Here is a 25,904-nt window from a genome sequence, read left to right as displayed (position 1 = left end):
GCCCAATATGAGACTCAGTCCTGGGATTTCAGGATTACGCCCTGGGCCGAAGGCAGGTGCTCAACTGCTGACCCACCCAGGTGTCCCCAGAGTTACTTTTAATAGTGAAGAATGGGAAGCAACCCATATGTCCGTTGATAGAGAAAAATAACTTATACTATATTCATGCAATGATGTTCTTTAAAACTGCTGAAATGAGTTAAAACTGCTTAAATATCAATAAACAAATCCCAGAAACACTAGTAAATAGAAGATGTAGGCTATGTACTAACATATCTTGATAGTATTTATGTAAAGTTTAGAAACATTCAGAACATCGCTAAACAATACATGTGGAAACACGTGAATAGCAATAATTAACTTCAGTTGAATGAATTACCTTTGGAGAAAGTGGGATCAAGGAAGGATATTCATAATATGCATTCAATAAATATTTGAACAAAAGCTATAAGTTTTGATATTTTTAATATACTGGTCATATCATCATTCTTCATGAGCTATATGCAACTATCATTTTAAAGATATAAGCCTAGTTATAGTGTCGTGGGATGAATATCATCTATATGAGATTTGATAGTGTATTAATTTGGTAGGGCATCCATAACAAAATACCACAGACTAGGAGGCTTAAACAACAGATTTATTTTCTTACGGTTCTGGAGGCTGGAAGTCCAAGATCAGTGACATCAGGTTTGCTTTACCCTGCGATGTCTCTTGCAGATGGCTATTTTCTCTGTCCTTCTCTGAAGACCTTATCTCCAAAAATAGTTACACTCTGAGCTATTAGGGGTTAGGACCTAACATAGGAGTTTGATGGAGACACAGTTTAATCTTTAACAGTTCATAAAGCTTTCTCACAAATGTCTTTGTGATTGTTATAACAATCCCAGTGAAGCAAGCAGCAGTAGATACTATTCCAGTTTTACAGATAAACAGACTCTGAAAGTCGTATAATGAGTGCTTGGCAGAATTAGGACTTCAAATTGATTGTCTTGAATTGAAAGTCTTTTTAGCGACCATGTTTATTTTACTAAAATTGAATTTCTCAGTTTTTACGTTTGGCACTAGATAAAGTAGTGTTTTCCAAATTGATATGGGTTAAGACTTCTTTGCGTCTGTTACTTTAAAAAAAAAAATTATTTATTCATGAGACACACAGAGAGAGAGGCAGAGGGAGAAGCAGGCTCCCTGTAAGGAGCCCAATGTGGGACTTGATCCTGGAACTCCAGGATCACGACCTTAGCCAAAGTCAGATGCTTAACCGCTGAGCCACCTGGGCGTCCCACATCTGTGGGACATCTTAACATCTCTTTCTCTCCTGGAATGCAGTTTGAGAAATCCTTGTTTGAGGGCTCTTGACTTATAGAGGTTTTCTCATTAATATATATAATAGCTTTACTATGCCAGGCTAAAATATATTTGTGGTTGCTGAAAGTTGGATTTATGCTAATATGTAAGGAGAAAAAAATGCATTAAAATCAAATATGCTTGTTCAATGACTTTATTATTAGAATGGAAATAACCTAGATTCTGTGTAGATTCTTAACTCTCAAAACCACTTTGAAAGTCATTCTGTTTTTCTTTATCTCATTTTTTCAATATATAGACCAAATAATTTTTTAAGATTTATTATTTTTAAAGATTTTATTTATTTATTTATGAGAGAGACACGGAGAGAGAGGCAGAGACGCAGGCAGAGGGAGAAGCAGGCTCCATGCAGGGAACCTGATGTGGGACTCGATCCCAGGACTCCAGGATTACTTGCTGGGCTGAAGGCAGGCATTAAACCGCTGAGCCACCCAGGCATCCCAAGATTCATTTTATTTTAGAGAGAGAAAGAGCACATGTGAGCAGGAGGAGAGACAGAGGGAGAGGGGGAGAGAGTCCTCAAGCAGACTCTCTGCTGAGCACAAAGCACTCTCTGCTGACTGATTCAAGGCTCCATCCCAAGACCTTGAGATTATGACCTGAGTCAAAATCGAGAGCTGCCTAACCAGCAGAGCCACTCAGTCCCTACTAACCAAAATAATTTGTTTTTATTCTTTATTAAGGATTTGAGATGCCATTAAATATTAATTTTGTTTATTCAGTTTTTTTTCTCACACAGCTGCGGTCTTGTAGTAAGAGTGAGTTGATATCTAAGAGCTCAGAGATCCTCATGATGTTTCAGCAAGTTCATCGAAAGCCCATGGCTTCCTTTGTTACCACTCCTGTTCCACCAGACTTTACCAGGTATGACAGTTATTTCATTTGAAGTTCATGTGCAAATACATATACTTGTTTCAAAACAATATTATTTTTCTTAACTCCATGGTTTTCAGGGTGTTACTTAAAATGATGTCATCTGGTGAACTTTAGTTATGCATGTAAATCTGGTTAAAAATAATTCTGGTGGACTTAGCTTTTGATTACAAAGAGCAGATCTTGAATTAGGAGTTCGTTCTTCCCAGAGTGTCACCTTCTATAGAAAAAGTAATTGATCCCAATTCAGTTTTATCAGTATCTGTTCATTCTTTTAAATTGAGATAAAATTGGCAGTAACCTCATATTAGTTCCAAGTGTACAACATAATGATTTGATCTTTGTAAATATTGCAAAATGATCGCGACATTAAGTCTAGATAACATCTCTCACTATAAACAGTTATAAAATTTTTTTTTGGAATGAGAACTTTTAAGATGTACTCTCTTAGCAACTTTTGTGGGTTTTTTTTTTTTTCTTAGCAACTTTTGGATATGCAGTACAGTGTTATTTACTATAGTCACCATGCTGTACACTGTGTTCCTGTGATTTATCTTATAGAATAACTGGAAGTTTATACCTCCTGTCCCCTTTTTTAGATAACACATATAAGTGAGATCATATGGTATTTGTCTTTCTCTTACTTATTTTACTTAGCATAGTACTCTCAAGGCCCATCCGTGATTTAGTATGTTCATTCTTTTATTTACCTCTTGAGATTACTTCTGTCTCTGTAACACCTTGTTTTACATGTATGTTGCCAGAAACAAAACTCAGAAAATGGATGAAATGCCAAAAGATTCTGAAGGGGACATGATGTTACCTTCAGATCATAAAAGGTAGTGGGAGGAAATACTTGGTTGCATCCTATGCATAGTTTTAGTTTTTATTTTGAGCAGTCTTAGAATTCTCTTGAACAGCACATTCTTTCAAGCATGTGGTGTTAGAGCAGTTGTTCCTCACATTAGATGTAGTATGTTAGATTAAGTTGGATTCTTTTGAAAATTTTAAGTGCTAGCTCATACCTCTCAGGTTGCTTGAAATAAAATCCCTGGATGGATTAATCTGTTTGGACTGCCATAACAAAAATACCACAGACTGGATGGTTTCTACTGCATAAGATTATTCTCTCACAATTCTGGAGGCAAGAAGTCCCAAGATGAAGGTGCTCAGAAATTAGATTTCTGATGAGGCCTCTTGCTGGCTTGCAGACAGCCACCTTCTCCCTGCATCCTCATAAGACCTTTTCTTTCAAGCACAGAGATTAGTGTCTGGTGTCTTTTCCTCTTCTAAGGACATGAACTTTATTGAGTTAGGCTCCCTCCCACCCTTATAACTTCCGTTAACTTTAATTGCCACCCTAAAAGTCCTGTCTCCAAATATGTTGGGGGTTAGAGCCTTAATACACAAATTTTGGGGGACAAAATTCAGTCCATAACATTTGGTACAGTAAGGCATTTGTATTTTGTTCTTTTTAAAATCTCCAAATTTCCTAAGATGAAAGGTTAAACCACTGTCTCAGAAGAAATCAGTACAACAGATTTTAGTCCATCTTAGACTTTAAAGATGGTTTATGGAATATTGCCACGTCTTTCTAGCATGTTGAGAGCTGTGTTACCTTTAGGAAATAGCCTTTGTTTTAAAAAGGTATATGTGTTTAACTGCTTTTTCTTTTTTCTTTAATATGTGATCTCCTCCCATGGGCATTGATGTTACTAGACGGTATAGTGCAAACCAGGGTTCTTCAACCTTGGCATTGTTGATCAGGATAATTCTTTGTGGGGTTGAGGAAACTTTGTTGTTTCTTGTAGGGTGTTTATCAGTATCCCAGTAGCACCTTTTCCTTTACAGTTGTGACAAAAATAGTTCCAGACATTGCCAAATGCTTCCTAGGAGCAAAACTGCCCCTGGTTTAGAATCACTGATGTAACTGGACCACCCACAGTCCTATAAACAGAAGGGAAATTTCTTTTGACAACCAGAACTCAGGTAGTTCTCACTGACCAGTAAGTCTTCATTTCTCTCTGAATTAACAAACCAGGTATAATACTCCTATTTTAATCAAGCACTAAATGTTATTAAAAGGACTTGGTATTTACTATTGTTAAGTAGATTTGGGTGAACTAAGGATGTTCACCAGTATCTCAAGGCTGCCTCTTTGATAACACGGTCAGTCATTTCAGTTTTAAAAAATACCTTTTCTCAACCATTCCATCACTAGTGGAATGAAATATAAGTTTTGACATAAATACCATACATAAAGATAAATGTTTTTCATATCAAAGTATGGTGCATAGATCACTTATTTCAGAACCACCCGTGGTGTTTGTCGAAATACAAATTCGTAGGCCTCTTCCTTGATCATCTTTGATGATGATGTCTAAAAAATGAATCTTGGGCATCCTGAGTAATTCTGTGCTAAAGTTCGGGAACTGTAGATAGAGATAAACTCCTATGCTGATGCTGCTTGCAGCAGCTCATTAGGCAGGCACTTCTGCATTAGACTTCTTGTCAATCACTCTTATATCCTCTAATTGTTTTGCTTTCTGTTCCTAACTGCCCAAGTGGCTCAGAACCCCAGCAAGTCCCTTCCTTTTCATTACCTTCTTTTTTGGGTGTAGATGGAATGGACTGAAATTGGGGAGGCAGGGAGCAAGGGAGGAAAGTAGGAGGAACATCAATAAAGAGGAAACCACCAAAAATTTAAATTTTTTTTTTTTAATTTTTATTTATTTATGATAGTCACAGAGAGAGAGAGAGAGAGAGGCAGAGACACAGGCAGAGGGAGAAGCAGGCTCCATGCACCGGGAGCCTGACGTGGGATTCGATCCCGGGTCTCCAGGATCACGCCCTGGGCCAAAGGCAGGCGCTAAACCACTGCGCCACCCAGGGATCCCCCACCAAAAATTTAAAAAACAAAAATGTATGACAATTAAGGAGCTTTTCATGGATAAAGTTCACCTAAGACTCTCTCTCTCCCCAGTAATGCTTATTACTGCCTTACTGGAGAGTTTGGCTTGTAACTTAACTGTAGTTGTTAAAGAAACTCAGTTTATGGATTGCAAAATACAGGAAGCAGGTGTTCATCTGTTGATGCCTTGTATCAGCATAGTAGAGATCCAAATAAGAAAGGCCAACATTTATTGACATTAATTTACGGATCAAATATTAGTTGTGCAAAGGCAGTGGTGAATGTTCCTAAGGTTTGTGGTCCTGGGACTGGATTCCCTTAAGTTCCATTATGGAGAATAAAAGTCACTGAACAAGTACACTGTTATTTACTTAAGACCATCTACATGTTCAGCACTGTTGTAGGTGCTACACAGGGGACACAGAGGAAGAACTAATAATCTTACTGCATATACATTACATATTAATATGTAATTAAATTCGTAACATATTAAATAGTGGAGAGTTGTATTTAAAAATCCAATATTTGTTAATCGATTACAGTTGACCTTTGAACAATGTAGGAATGCTGGTTCCTGAGCATACAAAAATCCACATACAACTTTTTTTTTTAACGATTTTATTTATTTATTCGCAAGAGAGAAACAGGCAGAGACATAGGCAGAAGGCGGAAAAGCAGGCTCCATGTAGGGAGCCCGATGTGGGACGTGATCCCAGGACTCCAGAATCACGCCCTGAACTGAAGGCATATGCCCAACAACTGAGCCACCCAGGCATCCCAACACATACTTTTGATTCTCCAAAAAAATTAACTGCTGATAGCTTACTGCTGACCAGAAGCCTTATCGATAACATAAAGTTGATTAAGACATATTTTGCATGGTGTATGTATTATATACTATATTCTTACTATAAAGTAAGCTAGAGAAAAGAAAATCATAAGAGAAAATACATTTGCTGTACCATGTTATATTGAAAAATATCTGATTATGAGTGAGCCTATACAATTCAAACTTATGTTGTTCAAGGGTCAGCTGTATAATGCATCCTGTTTAATGCTCCTGGGACTGGATCCTGGAACTCCAGGATCATGCCCTGGGCTGAAGGCAGGTGCTAAACCGCTGAGCCACCCAGGGATCCCCAAGAGGTGCTTGACAGTAGGATAGTAGCTATATAGTTAACTCTTGCAGGATAAACTTCATCTACTTACTATGAAAAAGATACAAGCTATTTATCTGTACATACTTACCATGAAATAAACATTATGTATTTTTAAAAATTTTATTTCTTTGTGAGAGAGAGAGAAGCACGCTTATAGGACCAGGACCAGGGGTAGGGACAAAGGGAGAGAGAGACAACTTCACATGGCCTTGAGATCATGACTTGGGCTGAAAATAAGAGGTGGACGCTCAACCGACTGAGCCACTTAGGCAGTGCCCTCCCTCCCCCACAAGTAATATATTTTTAAATCTGTGCTGTGTTTTTCTGGCAAATCACTGATTTTTTTTTTTAGGCACTGTCACAGTATGAAAATGCTATAGATGTTATATCTTATTTTGGTAATAAATTTTCATGAATTAAACTTTAGAAGATATATCTGAAGATGTAGTGAGATGGCTTACAGTAGATCTTTTTGGTAAATTTATAATTCTATTTACTAAATATATAATACTATGTATATTATCTACAATAGTGTTTTTATCATAAATGTTTTACTGACTCTAACTTTTGAGGTGTTCAAATGACAATTTGAGAAAAAACTATTCACATGATCTAAGGGTATATCCTGTGGTTTTGTGTAGCTCAGTTCTCTTCGGAGAAGACTGTATGGAGCTTAAAGTTGCCTGCGGTAATCTTGCCGTGTCAAGAAACTGTTAATGTGCTTATCCACTCTGTTTGCCCCCATGTGATTATGTATTCTTACTCTACAAAATCGTATAGATTTATTTGCTAGTAAATATTTTTAATATAGTAAGGACTTAAAATATTTAAGAATGTCAATATTCCTCATAATTTGTTCTAGAGAAGGAAGTTTTCAGATTTATTGTGATGCCTTTTGTTGTTTCTTTTGACTTTTTTTAAACCTGTTTATATCTGTTTCATATTTTAGGTTTCCAGCCTAGGCACTCATTTTTTCCTTTCCCTGTTTCCTTGAATACTTTTGAAAGCTTCATATGCTTTTTTAATATTTAGTCATATATTGTTTCTAAAAAAAACCAACTATTTTATAAAGTATTTGTTGAGTCTCTAATTGTGAACTTTTGATGTCAGCTTTTGATGGTTTATGAATTCCACTGATTTAATGGTTTAAGGATTTAACACTGTTTCTTAGGGACTTAGTTTAACACCATTATAAAGATCTTACCAAGGGACTTAACTTTGGTTTTTAACTAAGTAAAACTTTAAACTTAATAAGCCAAATAATTTTTTTCCTTTTTGCTTTTTAGTGAATTAGTACCATCTTATGATTCAGCAACTTTTGTTCTAGAAAATTTCAGGTAAGAGTTTTTTTGACAACTCAAGTTTTATACAGGAAGGGTATCATTCCCGGGTAGGATGCAAACCTAATGAACTGTGTCACTCCATATGTAATCTTAGAAGAAAAAGTTTCATGTTAGAAACATATAGGTCATTTGTCTGAATTGTATTATATCTTCAGGACATATTGCTTCTCTGGTCTGGGAAAAGGAACCATTTCTTTAAAGCTGAGGATCCACTTAGCCTTTGCTAAGGTGGGGCAAAAGGGATTATTAAAGTCGTTGAGCCCTACCACCCATCCTCAGAAATAAGAGGGGTGGGAAGGAGCCCATTTATCTTAGCTGAAAGTGAGATATTATGGATGAGAGGACATTGTTGTAAGAAATTTGTAGGCATTGTAACTTGCAAGTTATTTTGTTAGCGTTTACTGCATTTTCTCTAAGATTAGAAGCAAGGATCTTAGAACACAAAGATCTTAAGGGACCTATCTTCAAAGACCGCTTTGAGTCCCACCTTGGGCTCCTTGCATGGAAATGGAGAACCAAGAAATAAAAGACTTTTCCTTGGGGAGAGAAATTCCAGATGATGATAACCATCAATATAAGGCCAAACTGTGAGACTATTACCACTTCCCATTTGTCTTATGGGATAATTTTGTGACTAAAATATATAAACTTTCTGAGGATATCTCCACATATATTAAGAGTTAGCACATTTCTTAAGTTTTTCCATATAAGAAAAGGATAATTGTACTATAGGGATATGAAGAAGAGACATGTTTTTTTCTTTTCTTTAATGGTGAAAGATTGCTTGTTGAGGTGGTAATTAAATTCAGGACACTTGGTTTTATTTTTATATTCTCCTTTTCCTTTGAATGCCGCAGTTTTATTTATTTATTTTTTTTTAAGGATTTTGTTAGAGAGTGCACACAAACTGGAAGGTGCAAAGGGAGAGGGAAAGGGACAAGCACACTCCCTGCTGAGCATGAAGCCCAAAGTGGGACTCGATCTCAAAGAGAGAGAGAGAGAGAAGCAAATTTCTCCACAGAGCAGGGAACCTGACACAAGTCTTTATCCAGAACCCTGAGATCATGACCTGAGCTGAAGTCAGACACTTAACTAACTGAGCCACCTAGGTGCCCCTTGAATGTTACAGTTTTGAGAATTTTTTTTAAACTTGAAACTGAAGATACTGCTGAATATTTCAGTATCATTACATTTTCTTTTGTTTCAGAATGTAAGTATATATAAATTTATACGGCAGAATCTCGATTTGTTCATTGACCTTCATTTACTTGTTTAAGGCTACAAATAAGTTAAAAAATGTGCTTGGAGTTTGGTTTTGCCTGCTGTTTTTTCACAACCGTTTTGATCTTGGGATTTGGTTGGTTTTCTTTTACTTCAGCACTTTGCGTCAGAGAGCAGACCCTGTTTACAGTCCACCTCTTCAAGTTTCAGGACTTTGTTGGAGGTTAAAAGTTTACCCAGTAAGTTTTTCATATTTCTAATAAATTTTGAAACCAATGTCTTTCAGAGTTCTGTAGCATGCTGGTTCCCCCCCCCCCTTTTTTTTTTTTTTTGAGAGAGAGAGCAAGCAAGGGTTGAGGGGCAGAGGGAGAGAAAGAATCTCAAGCAGGCTCCACACCCACCTCAGAGCCCAACGTAGGGCTTGGTCTCATGACCTGAGCCAAAATCAAGAGTTGAATGCTTAACTGAATGAGCCACGCTGGAGCCCCCACTTTTTTTTTTTTAATTTGAACATCTATGTGGTTTTTTTTAAGCAATTCATGAATTAGGCAGTATTCCATATAGCAGAAGAGAGATGCTTCTTGGTTCACTTTTTTAGTGGAGTAACGGAAGTTAATGACATTATTTTTGTTTTAAGACATATTTATTAATTACTAAGGGTAACCAAAAAAATGAGTTAAATGTGAACAGTATGAATCTTGAACTTACTGAGTTCTATTTCTTGCTTCTAGGAAGATACTTCTCTTTAGAAGATGTTTAAAATACTTATTTTAAAAATCTTTTTTTAAAATAAAAATATAGATACAGAAGCCATGAAAAAATACATGTTGTGCATTGCATACTTACGGTGCATTTCATTATGTTTCTTTGACCTAGGTATTTTCTGTAAAGTAGGAGCTAGATGCAGTGGCATGATGAGATGTATAATTGATTCTGATGACAAGAGTATTTTTAACCCATCATGTCTAGTTCCTTCTCTTTTTTTGTGATACTGGCCATTATCAATGCTCATTGCCTACATGTGTTGTAAAATAGAGATATTCTCATTTTATTGTTTTTCATTTATTGTAATACTTTTATAAAGATATTTTTCTTTTTTTTTTAATTTTTATTTATTAATGATAGAGAGAGAGAAAGAGAGGCAGAGACATAGGCAGAGGGAGAAGCAGGCTCCATGCACCGGGAGCCCGATGTGGGACTCGATCCCGGGTCTCCAGAATCGCACCCTGGGCCAAAGGCAGGCGCCAAACCGCTGCGCCACCCAAGGATCCCTAAAGATATTTTTCTAGGAGAAGCTTCCCATTATCTATTATTTGGTTACCTACTATTATAGTTCATAAAGAAGAAACAGGATTTGTTCCTGTTATTTACCAATTTTCCTTATTATTTTCTGGAAGTGATCAACTGGGTTTTTTTAAAAATGTCATTATGAACTCAGAGATTTATACATATATAAGCTCTTTAAGTTGACTACTTTGTTACTTTGCTCTGACCCTTAAAGTCCCTAATGGTGACTCTAGTAGTTTCCTTTTACTCTAACATGGCAAGATGCTCTAGGCTCATCTCATACATTTCCTACTCCATATCTGGAATTGGCCATTTTATTCAAAGAGTCCTGATTCCTTTCAGTGGGGAAATGGTATTTCAAAACCAAACTACGAGGGATGCTTATTTATACCAAGTTGGTGACAGTTTCTAGGCCTCCTTAGTGGACAGAGGTAGGAAATACATAGATAAATATATGTGAGTATTTGTAAACAGGGATATCTGCATTTATTTATCTTAAATTTATTTAATATACTTTTATTTCTTAGAGCAGTTTTAAGTTAAACATCAAATTGAGTGATAAAGGCAGCCCCCGTGGCTCAGCGGTTTAACGCCACCTTCAGCCCAGGGCGTGGTCCTAGAGACCCAGGATTGAGTCCCACCTTGGGCTCCTTGCATGGAGCCTGCTTCTCCTTCTGCCTATGTCTCTGCCTCTCCCTCTCTCTCTCTCAATCTCTGTCTCTCATGAATAAATAAAATCTTTAAAAAAACAAAAACAAAAAAAAAATTCAGGATTATAGTTTTTTGTTTTTTTTTTTTACCTAATCTCCTATTACACCTGTGTTTCCTTCCACTCTAGAAATCCTACTTCTTTAATCTTTTGGAAGTTACAGAATTAGAATATCTCATATCCGCTCATATCAGTTACTCATTTGCTTTATTTTACCTGACAGACACAAATATCTCAGGATAGGAACTCTTAATTCTACTGTCAGTTTGATCATATACTACACTTTGTTTATCCCTTCATCTGTTGATTGACACTTGTGTTGCTTCTACCTCTTAGCCATAGTGAATAGTGCTGCTGTGAACAGACAGTGAGAGAAGCAGGCTCCATGCAGGGAGCCTGATGTGGGATTCGATCCTGGGACTCCGGGATCACGCCCTGAGCCAAAGGCAGACCTCAACTGCTGAGCTTCCCAGGCGTTCCTGTTCTCTGTTTCTTTGATAGTAGTCATTCTGATGGGCATGAGATGATAATTTGGTTTTGATTTATGCTTCCCTATTGATTAGTAATATTGAGCATCTTTTCATATGCTTGTTGACCATTTGTATATCCTGTTTGGAGAAATGTATACTCCAGTCCTTTGCCCATTTGAAAATTTAGTTGTTGTTGAGTTGTGGAAGTTCTTTATATATTCTGAATATTGACCCCTTATTAGATACATGAGTTACATATATTTTCTCCCATTTCGTAGGTTCCTTTTGACATTTGATGCACAGAAGTTTTAAATTTTGATGTAGTTCAATTTGTCTGGTTTTGGCTTCATAGCCAGGAAATCCTTATCTAATTAAGATTTTGTTTATTCATGAGAGACATAGAAAGAGAGGCAGAGACACGGGCAGAGGGAGGAGAAGCAGGCTCCCGATGCAAGGAGCCCGATGCGGGACTCAATCCCAAGAATCTGGGATCACACCCTGAGCCAAAGGCAGACGCTCAACTGCTGAGCCACCCAGGCATCCCCTCCTTATCAAATTTAATGTCCTAAAGTTTCTGTTTTCTTTTAAAAGCTTTATAGTTTTAGGACTTACATTTAGATCTTTGATCCATTTTGAGTTAATTTTGTACATGAACTAGGGACCCAATTTCGTTTGCATGGAGCTATCTATCCAGTGTGATAAGGCAATCAAAAATAACTACTGTGCCTTATTTTCTGAGAGATGTCCTAGCTTTGCCCTTCTTTGCTTTTATTATTTCTCTGCTATTTACTTTTTATTTCACTTTTAGCACTTTATTCATAATTTGAGACCTGTCTTGAAAGGTGCTTGTGTATTCATTTACAAGAGTTTAGAGTGACCTGACTGCATTTAATTCTCAGAGTTTTTAATGTAAGGCCTCCTTGTACTCCCATCGGTAATCCATTGAGCAGCCCATTCCATTTTCAGCTATTGTATTTGGTTTGGGAGGCTTTTCGGTGGCTAACTGCCATTTTGTGGTTTTCCTGTTATCTGGTTCATTAAATGCACCGTAGCATTAAGAAAGGAGAGGTCCTTTCTCCCATGCAGATGTTTATATCATACTAGTCTTAATGATTGTAATTGATGTATCTTTATCTGCTTGTATTTTGGGAATTGTAGAGATAATCTATCATCTGGTTTGTTATAAATGTTCTTGGTGAGCTTTTGGGTTTTCTGTCCAATTACTTTTGTTTTTGTGTTTTCTGTTTGGATTTAGAGAGTTATGTAAACTATGTTGCCATTGCTGCAATATTTTTTAAATCCTCTGCCTTATGAAAAATCTTAAAGCTAGTTTTTTGTTGTTGGAGCTGGCATGTACATAAGATAGTAAAACATTTTCCTTAAAATTATGATCAATAAAAAAGAAATTTCTAATATGAGCTGATAAAGATAAGGAGTAAAAATGTTTATTCCTTTTTCTTTATTCCAGGGGAATTGTTCTAGTAATATAATTTAGAAGAAAAAAGTTCAGTCATTAGAACAAGGATATCAATTTTTATTTATTTATTTATTTATTTATTTATTTATTTATTTATTTATTTATTTATTTATTTATAAGTAGGCTCCACACCCAGCATGGACTTGAACTTACAAATCTGAACTTCAGATGCTGAACTAACTGAGCCACCCAGGCACCCCAAATTATAACAACTTTTTTTTTTACTGATTTTTAAAATGAGCATAATTTGTGATATAAATTATATTCCATAAAATTTACTAATTTTAGCAAGTTTTGACAAACAGTCATATGATGATTACCACAGTCAGGTTTTTATTACTCCCAAATGTTATCTGATTTGTCTTTTAAACTAATCCCTTCTTTCTCTCTTCCTAGCCCCTCTGTCAGTATAGTTTTGCTTTTCCAGAACATATAATGGGGTCATTGTGTGCAATGTGTAATTTTTTGTGTCATTTGATGATTCATTTATTTTTTAGTATTGAAGAATTACCTTGTCTAACCCTGAAAGCTTCCTCAAGACTTTTTGGAGCAAAGTAGCCTAGAAATGAAGGGGTTAATAAGTCATATCCCAAGAGATACTGGAGATAAATAATAAGAATCCTTTCCTCAGTCCTTACAGTCTGGTTGGTGAAACAAATGTTTATATATGTAGTTACAATGATGATAGTCATTAAAAAAGGTAGAAGTGGGCAAAGTACTGGAGAAACAGAGAAGGGAGTTAGTGTCTTTCTAAACATCTCTGTAATATAAATTTACACAACTTAATCTTCATACAGACTTTTTATATGGAATCCTAACATAGAGACGTTATATAGAAATTAGATTACTTTCAACATTAAGTGTTACCTTTTTTCTGTTTTACTCATTTTTTATCTTAAATATTGTTTTTTGTCTCCTACCTCGTAGGGGTTTTTTTTTCCGTATTTTTCTTTGGTGTTTCACTTTTCTTGGAGGCTGTATTGAAGAGTTTTGTATATGTTAGAACTCTTTTTTTTTTTTTTAAGATTTTATTTATTTATTCATGAGAGACACAGAGAGAGAGAGGCAGAGACACAGGCAGAGGGAGAAGCAGGCTCCATGCAGGGAGCCTGATGTGGGACTTGATCCTGGGTCTCCAGGCTCAGGCCCTGGGCTGAAGGTGGCGCTAAACTGCTGAGCCACCAGGGCTGCCCGTATGTTAGAACTCTTAACTCTTATCATAGTTGTTGACAGTTTCCTTTGAAATGCCCTAATATTTTTGTGGGTTTTTTAATGTTGAAAATATTTAAATTGTTATAGACTCAAATCTGTTTTGTTTTTTTATTATCTCTGTCACTGCTTTTAAGCTTAGAAGTATTTCCCAGTCCAAATATGAGATATTAATCTGTGTTTGTTTCATTGTGGCTTAGTTTTTTACGTTTAAGTTGATCTAGAATTTGTATCTGTGTAACATCTCTCTCTTTATTTATTGAAGTATAGTTGACTCTTTCCTTTTTTTAAGGATGGAAATGGAGTTGTTCGTGGTTACTACTTGTCTGTGTTTCTGGAACTGTCAGCTGGCTTACCTGAAACTTCCAAGTAAGACATGTAATAAATAACAGTCTTAAGTGTGTCTTTACATACATTCCTCTTAGGATTTTTTATTAACTATTGTTAATTATTGTATGTCTGTTAAGATGTGTACTGATATTGAACCCCTGGCAGTTCTCAAACTCTATGCCTTTAAGGACTCTTGATACTCTTAAATTTTAATGTAAACCCCAAAGAGGGGTGTGTGTGTGTGTGTGTGTGTGTGTGCACGCGCGCGCGTGCATGTGTGCATGTTTTAACAGATTCTATCTGTTGATATTTTCTGAGTTAGAGATTCAAACTGAGAAAACTTAAAAATTTTTTTGACTTTAAAAAATTTTATATGTTCACTTAAAAATAATAACCTATTGCATACTAACATAAATAACATTCTTGTGAAAGATACCTATTTTTCTAAAGCAAAATAATACTTGGCAAGAAAATGTATGGCATTAAGAAAGACAACTGGATCCTCACATTGGCTTCTATTCATTTTTGTTGCAGTAAGTTATTTTGGTTGCAGCAAATGTTTAAAATCTAGCCTCACAGATTTTGAATATCATGGGTAGTTAGTTGGGAAAAGCGGTTTTTTGATGAGGTACAATTCATATACTATAATATTAACCTTACAAATAAGTGCATAGAGCAGCCCTGGTGGCGCAGCAGTTTAGCGCCACCTGCAGCCAAGGGCGTGATCCTGGAGACCCTGGATCGGGTCCCACGTCGGGCTCTCTGCGTGGAGCCTGCTTCTCCCTCTGCCTGTGTCTCTGTCCCTCTCTCTCTCTCTCTCTCTCTCTGCATCTCTATGAATAAATAAATAAAATCTTTAAAGAAAAAAAAACAAAAAAGTGCATAATTCAGTAGATTTTAGTATATCCAGTGAGTGCTATAACTAACACTGATACTTAATTTCAGAACATTTTCATCACTCCATGAAGAGACCCATTAGCCGTCACATCCCATTTCCCCTTCTCCCCAGTTCTTGGAAACCTTTATAATCTACTTTTTGCTAAAGGAACATTTAGAAAAGCAGTTTTAGATAATTGTGAATTATTTTTGATATTACACAGAAGTTGAACAAATTGTATTCATTAAGTGTAATTTGTAATGTGGAATCTAGAGTCATGTCAGTGAATTTTATTTTACTCTATTGCACTAAAATGTGTTGGTTTGGTATGAGATGTCTGTTTCTAGCTATAATAGAGTGTAATGAAAGATAACCCTTTCTGCTGCAACAACCAAATAAAGAAGAAAAGCAACATTTTCTAGATAATGGACGTTAGGCAACAAATGAAAGTTACTTAGCGATAAGAAATAGACAAATAAGCTGTGTGATTGCCTCAGCTTACCACCTTGAAAGAGTTTTTATTAGGCCATGACATAGGGAGGGAGAACTGAGGTAGATTCCGACAGATTCCCTGAGTTTGAGGAGGTAGTGCTGAGTGTCCAGGAATACTAGTGCAACTAGAATGTATTGGATAGAATTCCAGAAAGAGATCTGCACAGAGAACTCCAGAGATGTGTGGAGGATTCCCTTAAGTATTCACAGAGTACTGATCAGAGCATATGTGTGAGGAAACTCCCTGAGGTTGGGGAAAGAACCATCTGAAAGATTAAAGGGAGTGGTGCCTGGTGCTCATAAAGGGCAATAACTATGTTGTTCTCACTACTGTAGTGGAGAAACTTATAATTCATAGGGCACTAAGTAAAGTATTCAGGAAATTTTTGCTTCAGTAGTGGAGAACAATTAGTCCTAGACTGAGCAGTGCTCCCAACCCATTAACAGATAAAAGAATAAAAGAAGGACCTGAAAGGATCAGATTGTTTCCAGGTAACGAATCTGCATCCCAGAGCAAAGCTCAAGAAAATTTATAAGGTCAAAATTTATCCTGCATCCATCAAAATCAGATTTACAATACCTTTTCAGTCAAGGATTAATGGACATGTAAAGAGACAGGAAAACATAATAATAATGGGGAGAATAATTATTCAAAATTGAGCAAGAACTATTTTTCTTCATTTGGGTTATTTCTATTGATGTTTTATGAATTAGAAATTAAAGCAAATTAATTTTTATTAGTTCCCTTAAAAATAAACCTTTTAATATATTTTATTCTAAAGCAAAATAATTGATGAGAAAACTTGTATTGTTTTGCCTTTTTTTTTTTTTTTTTTTTTTTTTTTTATGATAGTCACAGAGAGAGAGAGAGAGGCAGAGACAGGCAGAGGGAGAAGCAGGCTCCATGCACCGGGAGCCCAACGTGGGATTCGATCCCGGCTCTCCAGAATCGCGCCCTGGGCCAAAGGCAGGCGCTAAACCACTGTGCCACCCAGGGATCCCTGTTTTGCATTTTTTGAAGTCTGTAGGTCTTAAAAAAGACAATTATATTCTTAGGAGAAAAACCATTTAAGACAATTTTTATAATTTTTCCATTTTTTCAAAAGTTGAGTAGAGATATGAAAGATGTAAAAGAGGGCAGCCCCGGTGGCTCAGCGGTTTAGCACCGCCTTCAGCCCAGGGCCTAATCCTGGAGACCCAGGATCGAGTTCCACGTCGGGCTCCCTGCATGGAGCCTGCTTCTCCCTCTGCCTGTGTCTCTACCTCTCGCGCTCGCGCTCTCTTTCTCTCTCTCTCTCTCTGAATAAATAAATAAATCTTAAAAAAAAGAAAGATGTAAAAGATTCAGATTGAACTTCTTGAAAATATCTGAGATAAAAAGAACACTGGGTAACATGAACCATAAATTACGTATTGCAAAAGAAAAGATTAATGAGCTTGAAGGCACAGCAGTAGAAACTGTCCGAAATGAATTTTAAAACAATAGAACATCTTAAAGCAGCTTAATGTGTAGATAATGAAAAGTCCTCAAACAAGGGGATGGGAAGAAAACAATGGTGAAAGTTTCCCAAACTTTTATTCTTTTTTAAGATTTATTTATTCATGAGACACAGAGGCAGGCAGAGGGAGAAGCAAGCTCCCCACGGGGAGCCCGATGTGGGACTCAATCCCAGATCCTGGGATCATGCCTTGAGCCAAAGGCAGACTAACTGCTGAGCCACCCAGGCATCCTAGTTTCCCAAACTTCATGAATACTTGAACATGCTCAGGAAGCTCAGTCAACTACAAGTGCATGAAACATGAAGAAAACACCAAAGCACATCATATTCAAACTGCTCAAAACCAAAGATAAACAAAGAATCTTAAACTGATAGTGAAAAAAATATATAGAGGTACAAAGATAAGGATGAAATTCGATTTGTCACTGGAAAGAATACAAGTGAAATGATAGAGCAACATCTTGAAAGAGTTAAAGGAAAAATCTCAACCTAGAATTCTGTATTCAGCAAAAATATCTTTTTAAAAATAAAGGTGAAATAAAGGCATTTTCATGCCTAGACTATATGAAATATTTTTTGTATATATTTTTTATTCATGAGCGACAGAAAGAGAGAGAGGCAGAGACACAGGCAGAAGGAGAAGTAGGCTCCATGCAGGGAGCCCGACGCGGAACTCGATCCCAGGTCTCCAGGATCAGGCCCTGGGCCAAAGGTGGCGCTAAACCGCTGGGCCACCCAGGCTACCCTAGACTATATGAAATATTAAAGCACATGCTTTAGATAGAAGTAAAAATAATACCAGTTGGGACTTCTGAATCTAAACAAAGGAATAAAGACTACCAGAATTGGAAATTGCATGGGTAAATTAAAATATGTCCATTATGAAAATAACTTTAAATGACAATTGGCTGTTTAAACATGGATAACATTGTATTTTGAAATCTATAACATATGTAGAAGTACATAACAGAAGTATAAAGGCCAAAAGAATAGAGAATGGAAATAGAAGTTTCTGACATTCTATGTGAAATGATACAGTAACAAATCTAGATTCTGATTATTTTAAAGATATATACTATTTTTTTTTAAGATTTTATTTATTTATGAGAGAGGCAGAGATACAGGCAGAGGATGAAGCAGGCTCCCCATGGAGAGCCCAGTGCAGGACTTGATCCCAGGTCTCTGAGATCACGACAGCCAAAGGCAAATGCTCAACTACTGAGCCACCCAGGTGTCCCAAAGATATATACTGTTGTGCAATAAATTAGCACAAACATGGCAACTTAAAATAATAGACATTGTTTTCCATCATTCTTCTGGAGGCCAGAAATCTAAAACCTATTGTTAGCTCCAAATCAGGTTTTCAGTACTGTTGTAGTAGTTCCAGAGACATGAGGGGAAAATCCATTCCTTGACTTAGTTTCTGGGGTTGCCAACATTCTTTGGCTTGTGACCATATCACTTCCATTTTTGCATTTGATCACAATGCCTTCTCTCTCTCCCTCTCTCCCTGTCTTTCTCTCTCCCTTCTCCCTCTCTTTCTCCTTTCTTTTTTTTTTTTTTTTTCTCTCAGGTCTTTCTCTGCTTTCCTTTTAAGATGACACTCATGATTACATATAGAGTCCATATGGATTATCTAGAGTAGTTCCCTTACCTGCAGATCCTTAGCTTAATCACAGCTTCATGCTCCCCTTTTTTTTTTTTGTTATAAAAGGTAACAACAGCACATTCCAGTGATTAGGATGTGACTGTCTTGGGGTGGAGGTTAATATTCAGCCTACCACAACTATAAACTGTAAAGTCACTACTAAAATGCAAAGACATATAACTAATAAAGCAACAAAGAGGATAAAATGGAATTATAAACAAATACTTAAAGAAGACAGAAAAAGTTAATAGGTAATAAAAGAACAGATGGGGCGAATACCAAAATGTATTCATGTAAATGGTCTAAACACCCAGTTAAAAGGTAGAGATTCTCCTATAGGCTAAAAAAGCAAAACTCAAGTTTATGTTACCCACAAGAAACACACTTTAAATATAAAGATATATCGTACTAGTACTAGTCAAACATAGATTAGATTTCAAAGCAAATATTACCAGAGATAAGGAGGTTTATTTCATAGTGATATAAAGTTCAGTTAATGAAGAAGACATATAAAAATTCTTAACATTTACTTATGTAATTATGCCCCAGAAACAGATCTTCAAAATACATGGAGCAAAACCTAATAGAAATACAAGGGGAGGGATCCCTGGGTGGGATAATAAATTTTAAAATAAATTAATATTTAAAATAAAATAAATAAATTTTAAAAAAATTAAAAAAAATACAAGGGGAAATAGACAAAAGCTTTTCTCTTATTCAGTATTATAAGTGGGCAGAAAATCATCAGGAATGTGCATGTGAACAGTATCACCCACCCTGTCCTGTTTGACAATTATAGACTGTCCAAACAGTAGCAGAAGTGCACACAGATTATTTATCAAGATAGACCATATTCTGAGATATAAAACGTATCTCTGTAAATTCAAAAGGATACAACACATTCAAATTATGTTCTCTTGCCATTGTGGAATCAATTTAGATATTAACATATTTTGAAAATCTGAAATATGTGGAAGTTAAGTAAAACATTTCTAAATAACTAGATCAAAGAGGCAATCAACAAGGGATGCCTGGATGGCTTACGGGTTGAGCATCTGCCTTTGGCTCAGGGCATGATCCCAGGGTCCTGGGATTGAGCCCCTCATCAGGCTCCCTGCAGGGAGCCTGCTTCTCCCTCTGCCTGTGTCTCTGCCTCTCTCTGTGTCTCTCATGAATAGATAAATAAACTCTTTTAAAAAAAAAAGAAAAATCATAAAGGATTTTTAAAAGATATTTTGAACTGAATGAAAATGAAAACATTAGAATATGTAGTATGCTGCTAAAGCAATAAGTAGAGGGAAACTTATAGCAATATATGCCAATATACTGTGACCCTTGCACAACATGGATTTGAAGTGCAGGTTCATTTATATGCAGATTTTTTTATAAATACAGTATATTACTATAAATGTATTTTCTTTTCCTTATGATTTTACCATTTTTTTCTCTATTTATTGTAAGACTATAGTAGTTAACATACCAAATACATGTAAATCAACTTAATGTTATTGGTAAGACCTCTCATCGACGATGGTCTATTACGTTTTCAGGGAATCAGAAGTCATAGTTCACCTACTATTCCTGCATTAAACAGTTTTGACTATGTGGGGAACAGTGTCCCTAACCCCTGTACTGTTCGAGGATCGGCTGTTAAATGAGAAACAGAAAGGTCTCAAATCAATGATCTACCTTAAAAAATTAAAGAAAAGAGGTGCTTGGGTGCCTCAGTCAGTTAGGTGTCCAACTTGATTTAAGCTCAGGTCATAATTTCAGGTTTGTAAGATCAAGGCTCACTTCGGGCTTGTGCTCTGGGTATGGAGTCTGCTTAAGATTTTCTACCTTCCTCTTAAAAAAAAAAAAAAACTAGAGAAAACAAGTTAAATGGAAAGTAAGCTGGAAAAAAGAAATAATAAAGAACAAAGCAATGAAATAAAAATTGAAAGAGCAATAGAGAAAATCACTGAAATCAAAACAAAAGGGCAGTCTGGGTGGTTCAGTGGTTTAGCGCTACCTTCAGCCCACGGCATAATCCTGGAGACCTGGGATCGAGTCTCACGACGGGCTCCCTACAGGGAACCTGCTTCTCCCTCTGCATGTGTTTCTGCCCCCACCCCCTGCTTGCTCACTCTCTCTCTGCCTATCATGAATAAATAAATAAAATCTTAAAAAAAAAATCTAAATTTGATGACTAAACTTATATCATTGTAAGACTTATAATAAAGCTACATTACTAACTTAATATAGCATAGTATCAGCATAAGGATAGAAAAATTAATCAGTGGAATATACTTCGAGTCCAGAAATAAACCTACATTCATAAGAGCAGGTTTTTGATAAAGATGCAAAGGCTATGCTCTGGAGGGTGCATAATCTGATGCTTGGATATCTCTATGCAAAAAACATAAACTTGTATCCATACCTCATACTACATACATAAACTAACTGAAAATTGACTACAATCCTAGATTTAAATTCTAAAACAATAAAACTTATAGGAGAACATCTGTGACTTTGGGTTAGGCAATGATATTTTTAGTTATAAACCAAAAGCACAATCTATAAAAGAACACATTTATTAGACTTCATGAAAACCATGAAGTTCTCTTCAAATTGCACAGACTTTTAGCCAGAATATATAAGGAACTCTCAAAACTCAACAATAAAAATAAACAAGCTCCCTTCCTCATGTGGTCAAAACATTTGTTATATACCTCACTAAGTAAGATATATTGATAGCAAAATAAGCCTATTTAGGATGATTAATAGCATTAGTCATTAGGGAAATGGAAATTTACAAGCAATCTGATATCAGTATATCCTCTTGCATTTTTTATTAGGGAACGGGAAACATAATATAGATACCTCTATATCCCATTGGAATGGCTAAAATTAAAAGCTCCTACCAAGTTTTGATAAGAATATATACAAATTTGAGTTCTTGTGCATTCCTCCTGGAAATGTAAAATGATAAAAACCACTTTTGTAAAATTTAGTGATTTGTTAACAAGTTAAACATAAGCTTACTATATGACTCAGCTAAACTACTCCTAGACATTTACCCAAGAGAAAAGGAACTATATGTCCATACAAAGACTTTTACACAAATATTCATAGCATCTTTGTTTGTAATAGCCAAATAGAATCAACCTAATTTCATCAACAGGTGAATGAATAAATACATTTTGGTGTGTCCATATAGTGGAATACGACTCAGCAATAAAAACCAATGGACTGTTGATACCTGCAGCAACATGAATGCCTTTTAAATTGATTATTCATGAAAGAATAGACAGAAAAAGAGCCATGTATATGAGTCCACCTAGGTAAAACTCTAGAAAAATGCAGACTAATCTGTAGTAACAATGCAGATATACTACCATTTTCATCAAGAGAGTCTTGAAGTATCAGAAAGCTTTTTTTTTTTAAGATTTTATTTATTTATTCATAGAGATGCAGAGAGAGAGAGAGGCAGAGACACAGGCAGAGGGAGAAGCAGGCTCCATGCAGAGAGCCCGACGTGGGACTCGATCCGGGGTCTCCAGGATCAAGCCCTGGGCTGCAGGCAGCGCTAAACTGCTGCGCCACCGGGGCTGCCCTATCAGAAAGCTTTTAAGCTCACATAGCACATACAGATTTTCCAGAACTTTATTATTATTATTTTAAAAGATTTTATTTATTCATGAGAGACACAGAGAAGCAGAGACAGGCAGAGGGAAAAGCAGACTCCCTGCAGGGAGCCTGATGTGGTAGTCAATCTGAGGACTCCGGGATCCTGAGCCAAAGGCAGATGCTTCTACCACCTGAACCACCCTGGCATCCCTTACTTACTTACTTACTTACTTACTTACTTACTTACTTATTTTTTATTTGAATCCTTGTGTTTTGTCATTGGCAACCAATCCTGGCAATTTTTTCCTTAGTTGACTTGGTTCAGAAAATGTCTGCCGGGTATCTACAACTGATTAATCATTGTTTGTTGTTTTTTCATTTGATGTTTGACCGAAAAATGTGGCTAATGAACTTGCAATTCAGTTAAAGTTATTTTTCCAAGACAACTATTGTACATCACTTTGCAGCACAAGTACATTATGTATGTGTTTCCCATATTGTGTTAACAAGAGTTAAGGTTTAATAACAGTTAACAATTTTACTACTTCATCAGAGTTCCTAAGAGATACTGGTATTTTTTTTTCCCTGTCTGAAAGTGTGTGGCACCAAGTAATATAATGACTACTGGTATATTTTTAACTACCATTCTTCTGTACCATTAGTGCATGTGTCCACTTGAAAGAGGCAAACAATATTATGATAATAGTTTTGACATTTTGGATCCCTAAAAGAATCATATGGGGACTGACCCCCAGGGACACACAGACTATACTTTAACAAGGACGACACAGACTGACCTTAATGCAGAATATTCTTGTTACTACTGGTGAGTTAAACTATGAATAATGTTAGTAATATGGAAAGGATTCTGGTCTTTGAATTGTAAGTATGTTTTAGTTACAGCTCAGCTCCAAATGTCCTGTGTGATCTGAAACCATGGACTCACCTGTATTGTTACTAGAACAGCTAACTCCTAAATATATACTTTGCGCCAAGCACTGTGCTTTACATAACCCATTTTGCTTTACTACCATCTTATGAACTGTAGGTTATATTATTAGTCCTATTTCGCAGTTGGTAATACAGTGATGGCTTAGGTAAATTATTCACTCAAGATCAGCATTGTTTAACAGCAATCTGTTTTAAAACAGACTTTTATTCGGGGGGGGGGTTGTCTCTGGTTTGTTCTTAACTACCAGGTTCTGTTTGATTCTCTGAAATCAGCCATTTTGGTGGGAACGTGGTTAATTGTGGGCAGAATCATAAGCAGCTCATACCATGAAATCTTGGGCCTCTCTTTGTCTCTTGAGTAAGGTATTTCTTGATCTACCTCTGTTTCTTGACTTGAGAAGTTTCTCCTTTTTCTCTCACTGATAGGTAGATTTTGTGACATTTCTATTGCCTGTGGTACTGATTTCATCTCTGTGCTTTTATTGTTGACCATATACACTTAAGGAATTTAAAGTTCACATTATGTTACAAACAGCATAGTGTTATCAGTGAAAATGAAATATTACTCTGGATACTAAGGTTGAAAAAAGATAAGGATTTCTATAGCTGTTAGAGATTATCTAAATACTTCAGTGAGACCTTTCTATTCTGATAAAATGATATCTTATTACCTGTTGATTCTCTTAACACTTCAGTAAGCCTAGACAAGTGTTTTGAATACTTATCATTAATATTAAGATATCATTCAATTATGGAATTCAGAGTTGAACAGTAGTTTAACTGCCAAAATACAGACTAAGATCTTAAATCATTGTATCATTATCTAGTAGATTTTAGTATCACCTGGGACACTGCAGAGATACTTTCATAATTTCATTATGTTTAAGAATCTCTCTACAGATGTGTGTTAAACATACACAAGTATAGGCTTTTGGAGAGATTTGCATATGAATGACATCCTGGAATTGACTTTTAATATAGTGCCTTGTTTTAGAGAAAGGAATTTCTTTGAGTTGCTTAAGAAAAGAGTTGAATTTTCCCTGGGAGAGTAAATGTAGTAATACTAAAATTTTTAAGTTAGCAGCTGTCATACTTATTTGGATCTTCAGTTTGATAGAAGGAAAGAATTTGTTAAAATATTCAAATTTAAGGTTGAGATGCTTTGTAAGTAATTTAACTTGGATTAATTCCCACATTTATTAAAAACACAGATCTGTATCCCATGATTCTAAAAAAGTCATGCTAGTAAAAGAAAGATTTTTTTTCAAACATATGGTTTTTCATACAGAGTTTTCACTTTTTTATATTGATTTTAAACTTTAATCTATTTTGATCCTGGATACATTTGACCATCTGCATTAATGTTCCCCTGCCACTCCCAGATTTTCAATATCCTTGATTGTTTCTCTGTGTGTTTCACTAATTTTAAAAATAGAAGTAGAAATTTCATTTTTTTAGAGGTGAAATTCATGTAATACATAGCTAACCATTTTAAAACATAACAGTTCAGGGGCACCTGTGTGGCTCAGTCAGTTAAGTGTTCTGCCTTGGGCTCAGGTCATGATCCCAGGGTCCTGGGATCGAACCCTCCATCAGGCTACTTATTCAGTGGAGAGCCTGCTCCCTCTGCCCTCCCTCCAAACCCGCTTGTGTTTTGTGTGTGTGTGTGTGTGTGTGTGTGTACACACATATATAAGTATATATGTATATATACATAATATATATACACACACACGTGTATGTCTCAATCTTTTTAAAAATAAAATATATAGTTCAGTGGAATTTAGTACATTTTCATTACATGCACAGCCATCACCACCTCTAATTTCAGAATGTTTTCATCACCCCAGAACACACCATACCCATTAAGTAAATGCTCCCTATTCCTTTCTTCCTCTGTTTGTGGATAACTACAACTCTTCTTTTTCTCTGTGTATTTGCCTGTTCTAGATTTTTCATATAAAAGATCCTTAATGGGACTTTTATGTTTGGCTTCTATACTTTTGTGTTTGGTGTTTTCAAGGTTCTCCCATGTTGAAGCATATCAGAACTTCATTCCTTTATATGACTAAATATTATCCCATTTTATTTATTTATCCCATTTTATTTACACACACACACACACACACACTTCAATATGTTTACCCATTCATCTGTAGATGGACATTTATTTGGGTTGTATCCAACTTTTGGTTATTATGAATAATCCTGTTGAGATATTCGTGTACAGGTTTCATATGGGACATAATATTGTTACTTTTGAATAGATACCTATTTGTGGAATTGCTGAGGTAAATGGTAATTCTGTGTTTATAATATTTTTGGGGAATTGCCAAGCTTTTCCATAGTGGCTGCACGAGAGTTCATATATCTTCACATCCTCATCAACTCTTAATAATTTTCCATTTTTTAAAAGATTTATTTATTTATTTATGAGAGGCACAGAGAGAGAGAGGCAGAGACATAGGCA

General features: G+C 35.9%; 1 protein-coding gene across 10 annotated transcripts in view; it reads left to right on the top strand.

The window, feature by feature from the left end:
• Positions 1-25,904, top strand: part of TRIM37 (tripartite motif containing 37) — a 240,514-nt gene that overhangs the window by 32,532 nt on the left and 182,078 nt on the right. For all 10 annotated transcript variants that reach the window (XM_038547934.1, XM_038547938.1, XM_038547931.1 and 7 more), the window contains 4 exons: positions 2,108-2,232; positions 7,599-7,649; positions 9,034-9,115; positions 14,321-14,397. In XM_038547934.1, the coding sequence (XP_038403862.1) occupies positions 2,108-2,232; positions 7,599-7,649; positions 9,034-9,115; positions 14,321-14,397 (335 nt within the window). The remainder of the gene's footprint in view (positions 1-2,107; positions 2,233-7,598; positions 7,650-9,033; positions 9,116-14,320; positions 14,398-25,904) is intronic.

The sequence above is a fragment of the Canis lupus genome, chromosome 9, assembly GCF_011100685.1.
Source record: "Canis lupus familiaris isolate Mischka breed German Shepherd chromosome 9, alternate assembly UU_Cfam_GSD_1.0, whole genome shotgun sequence".
NCBI classification, from domain to species: domain Eukaryota; kingdom Metazoa; phylum Chordata; class Mammalia; order Carnivora; family Canidae; genus Canis; species Canis lupus.
Note: the sequence above shows the minus strand (reverse complement) of the source record. Positions and strands in the feature narration are given on the sequence as shown.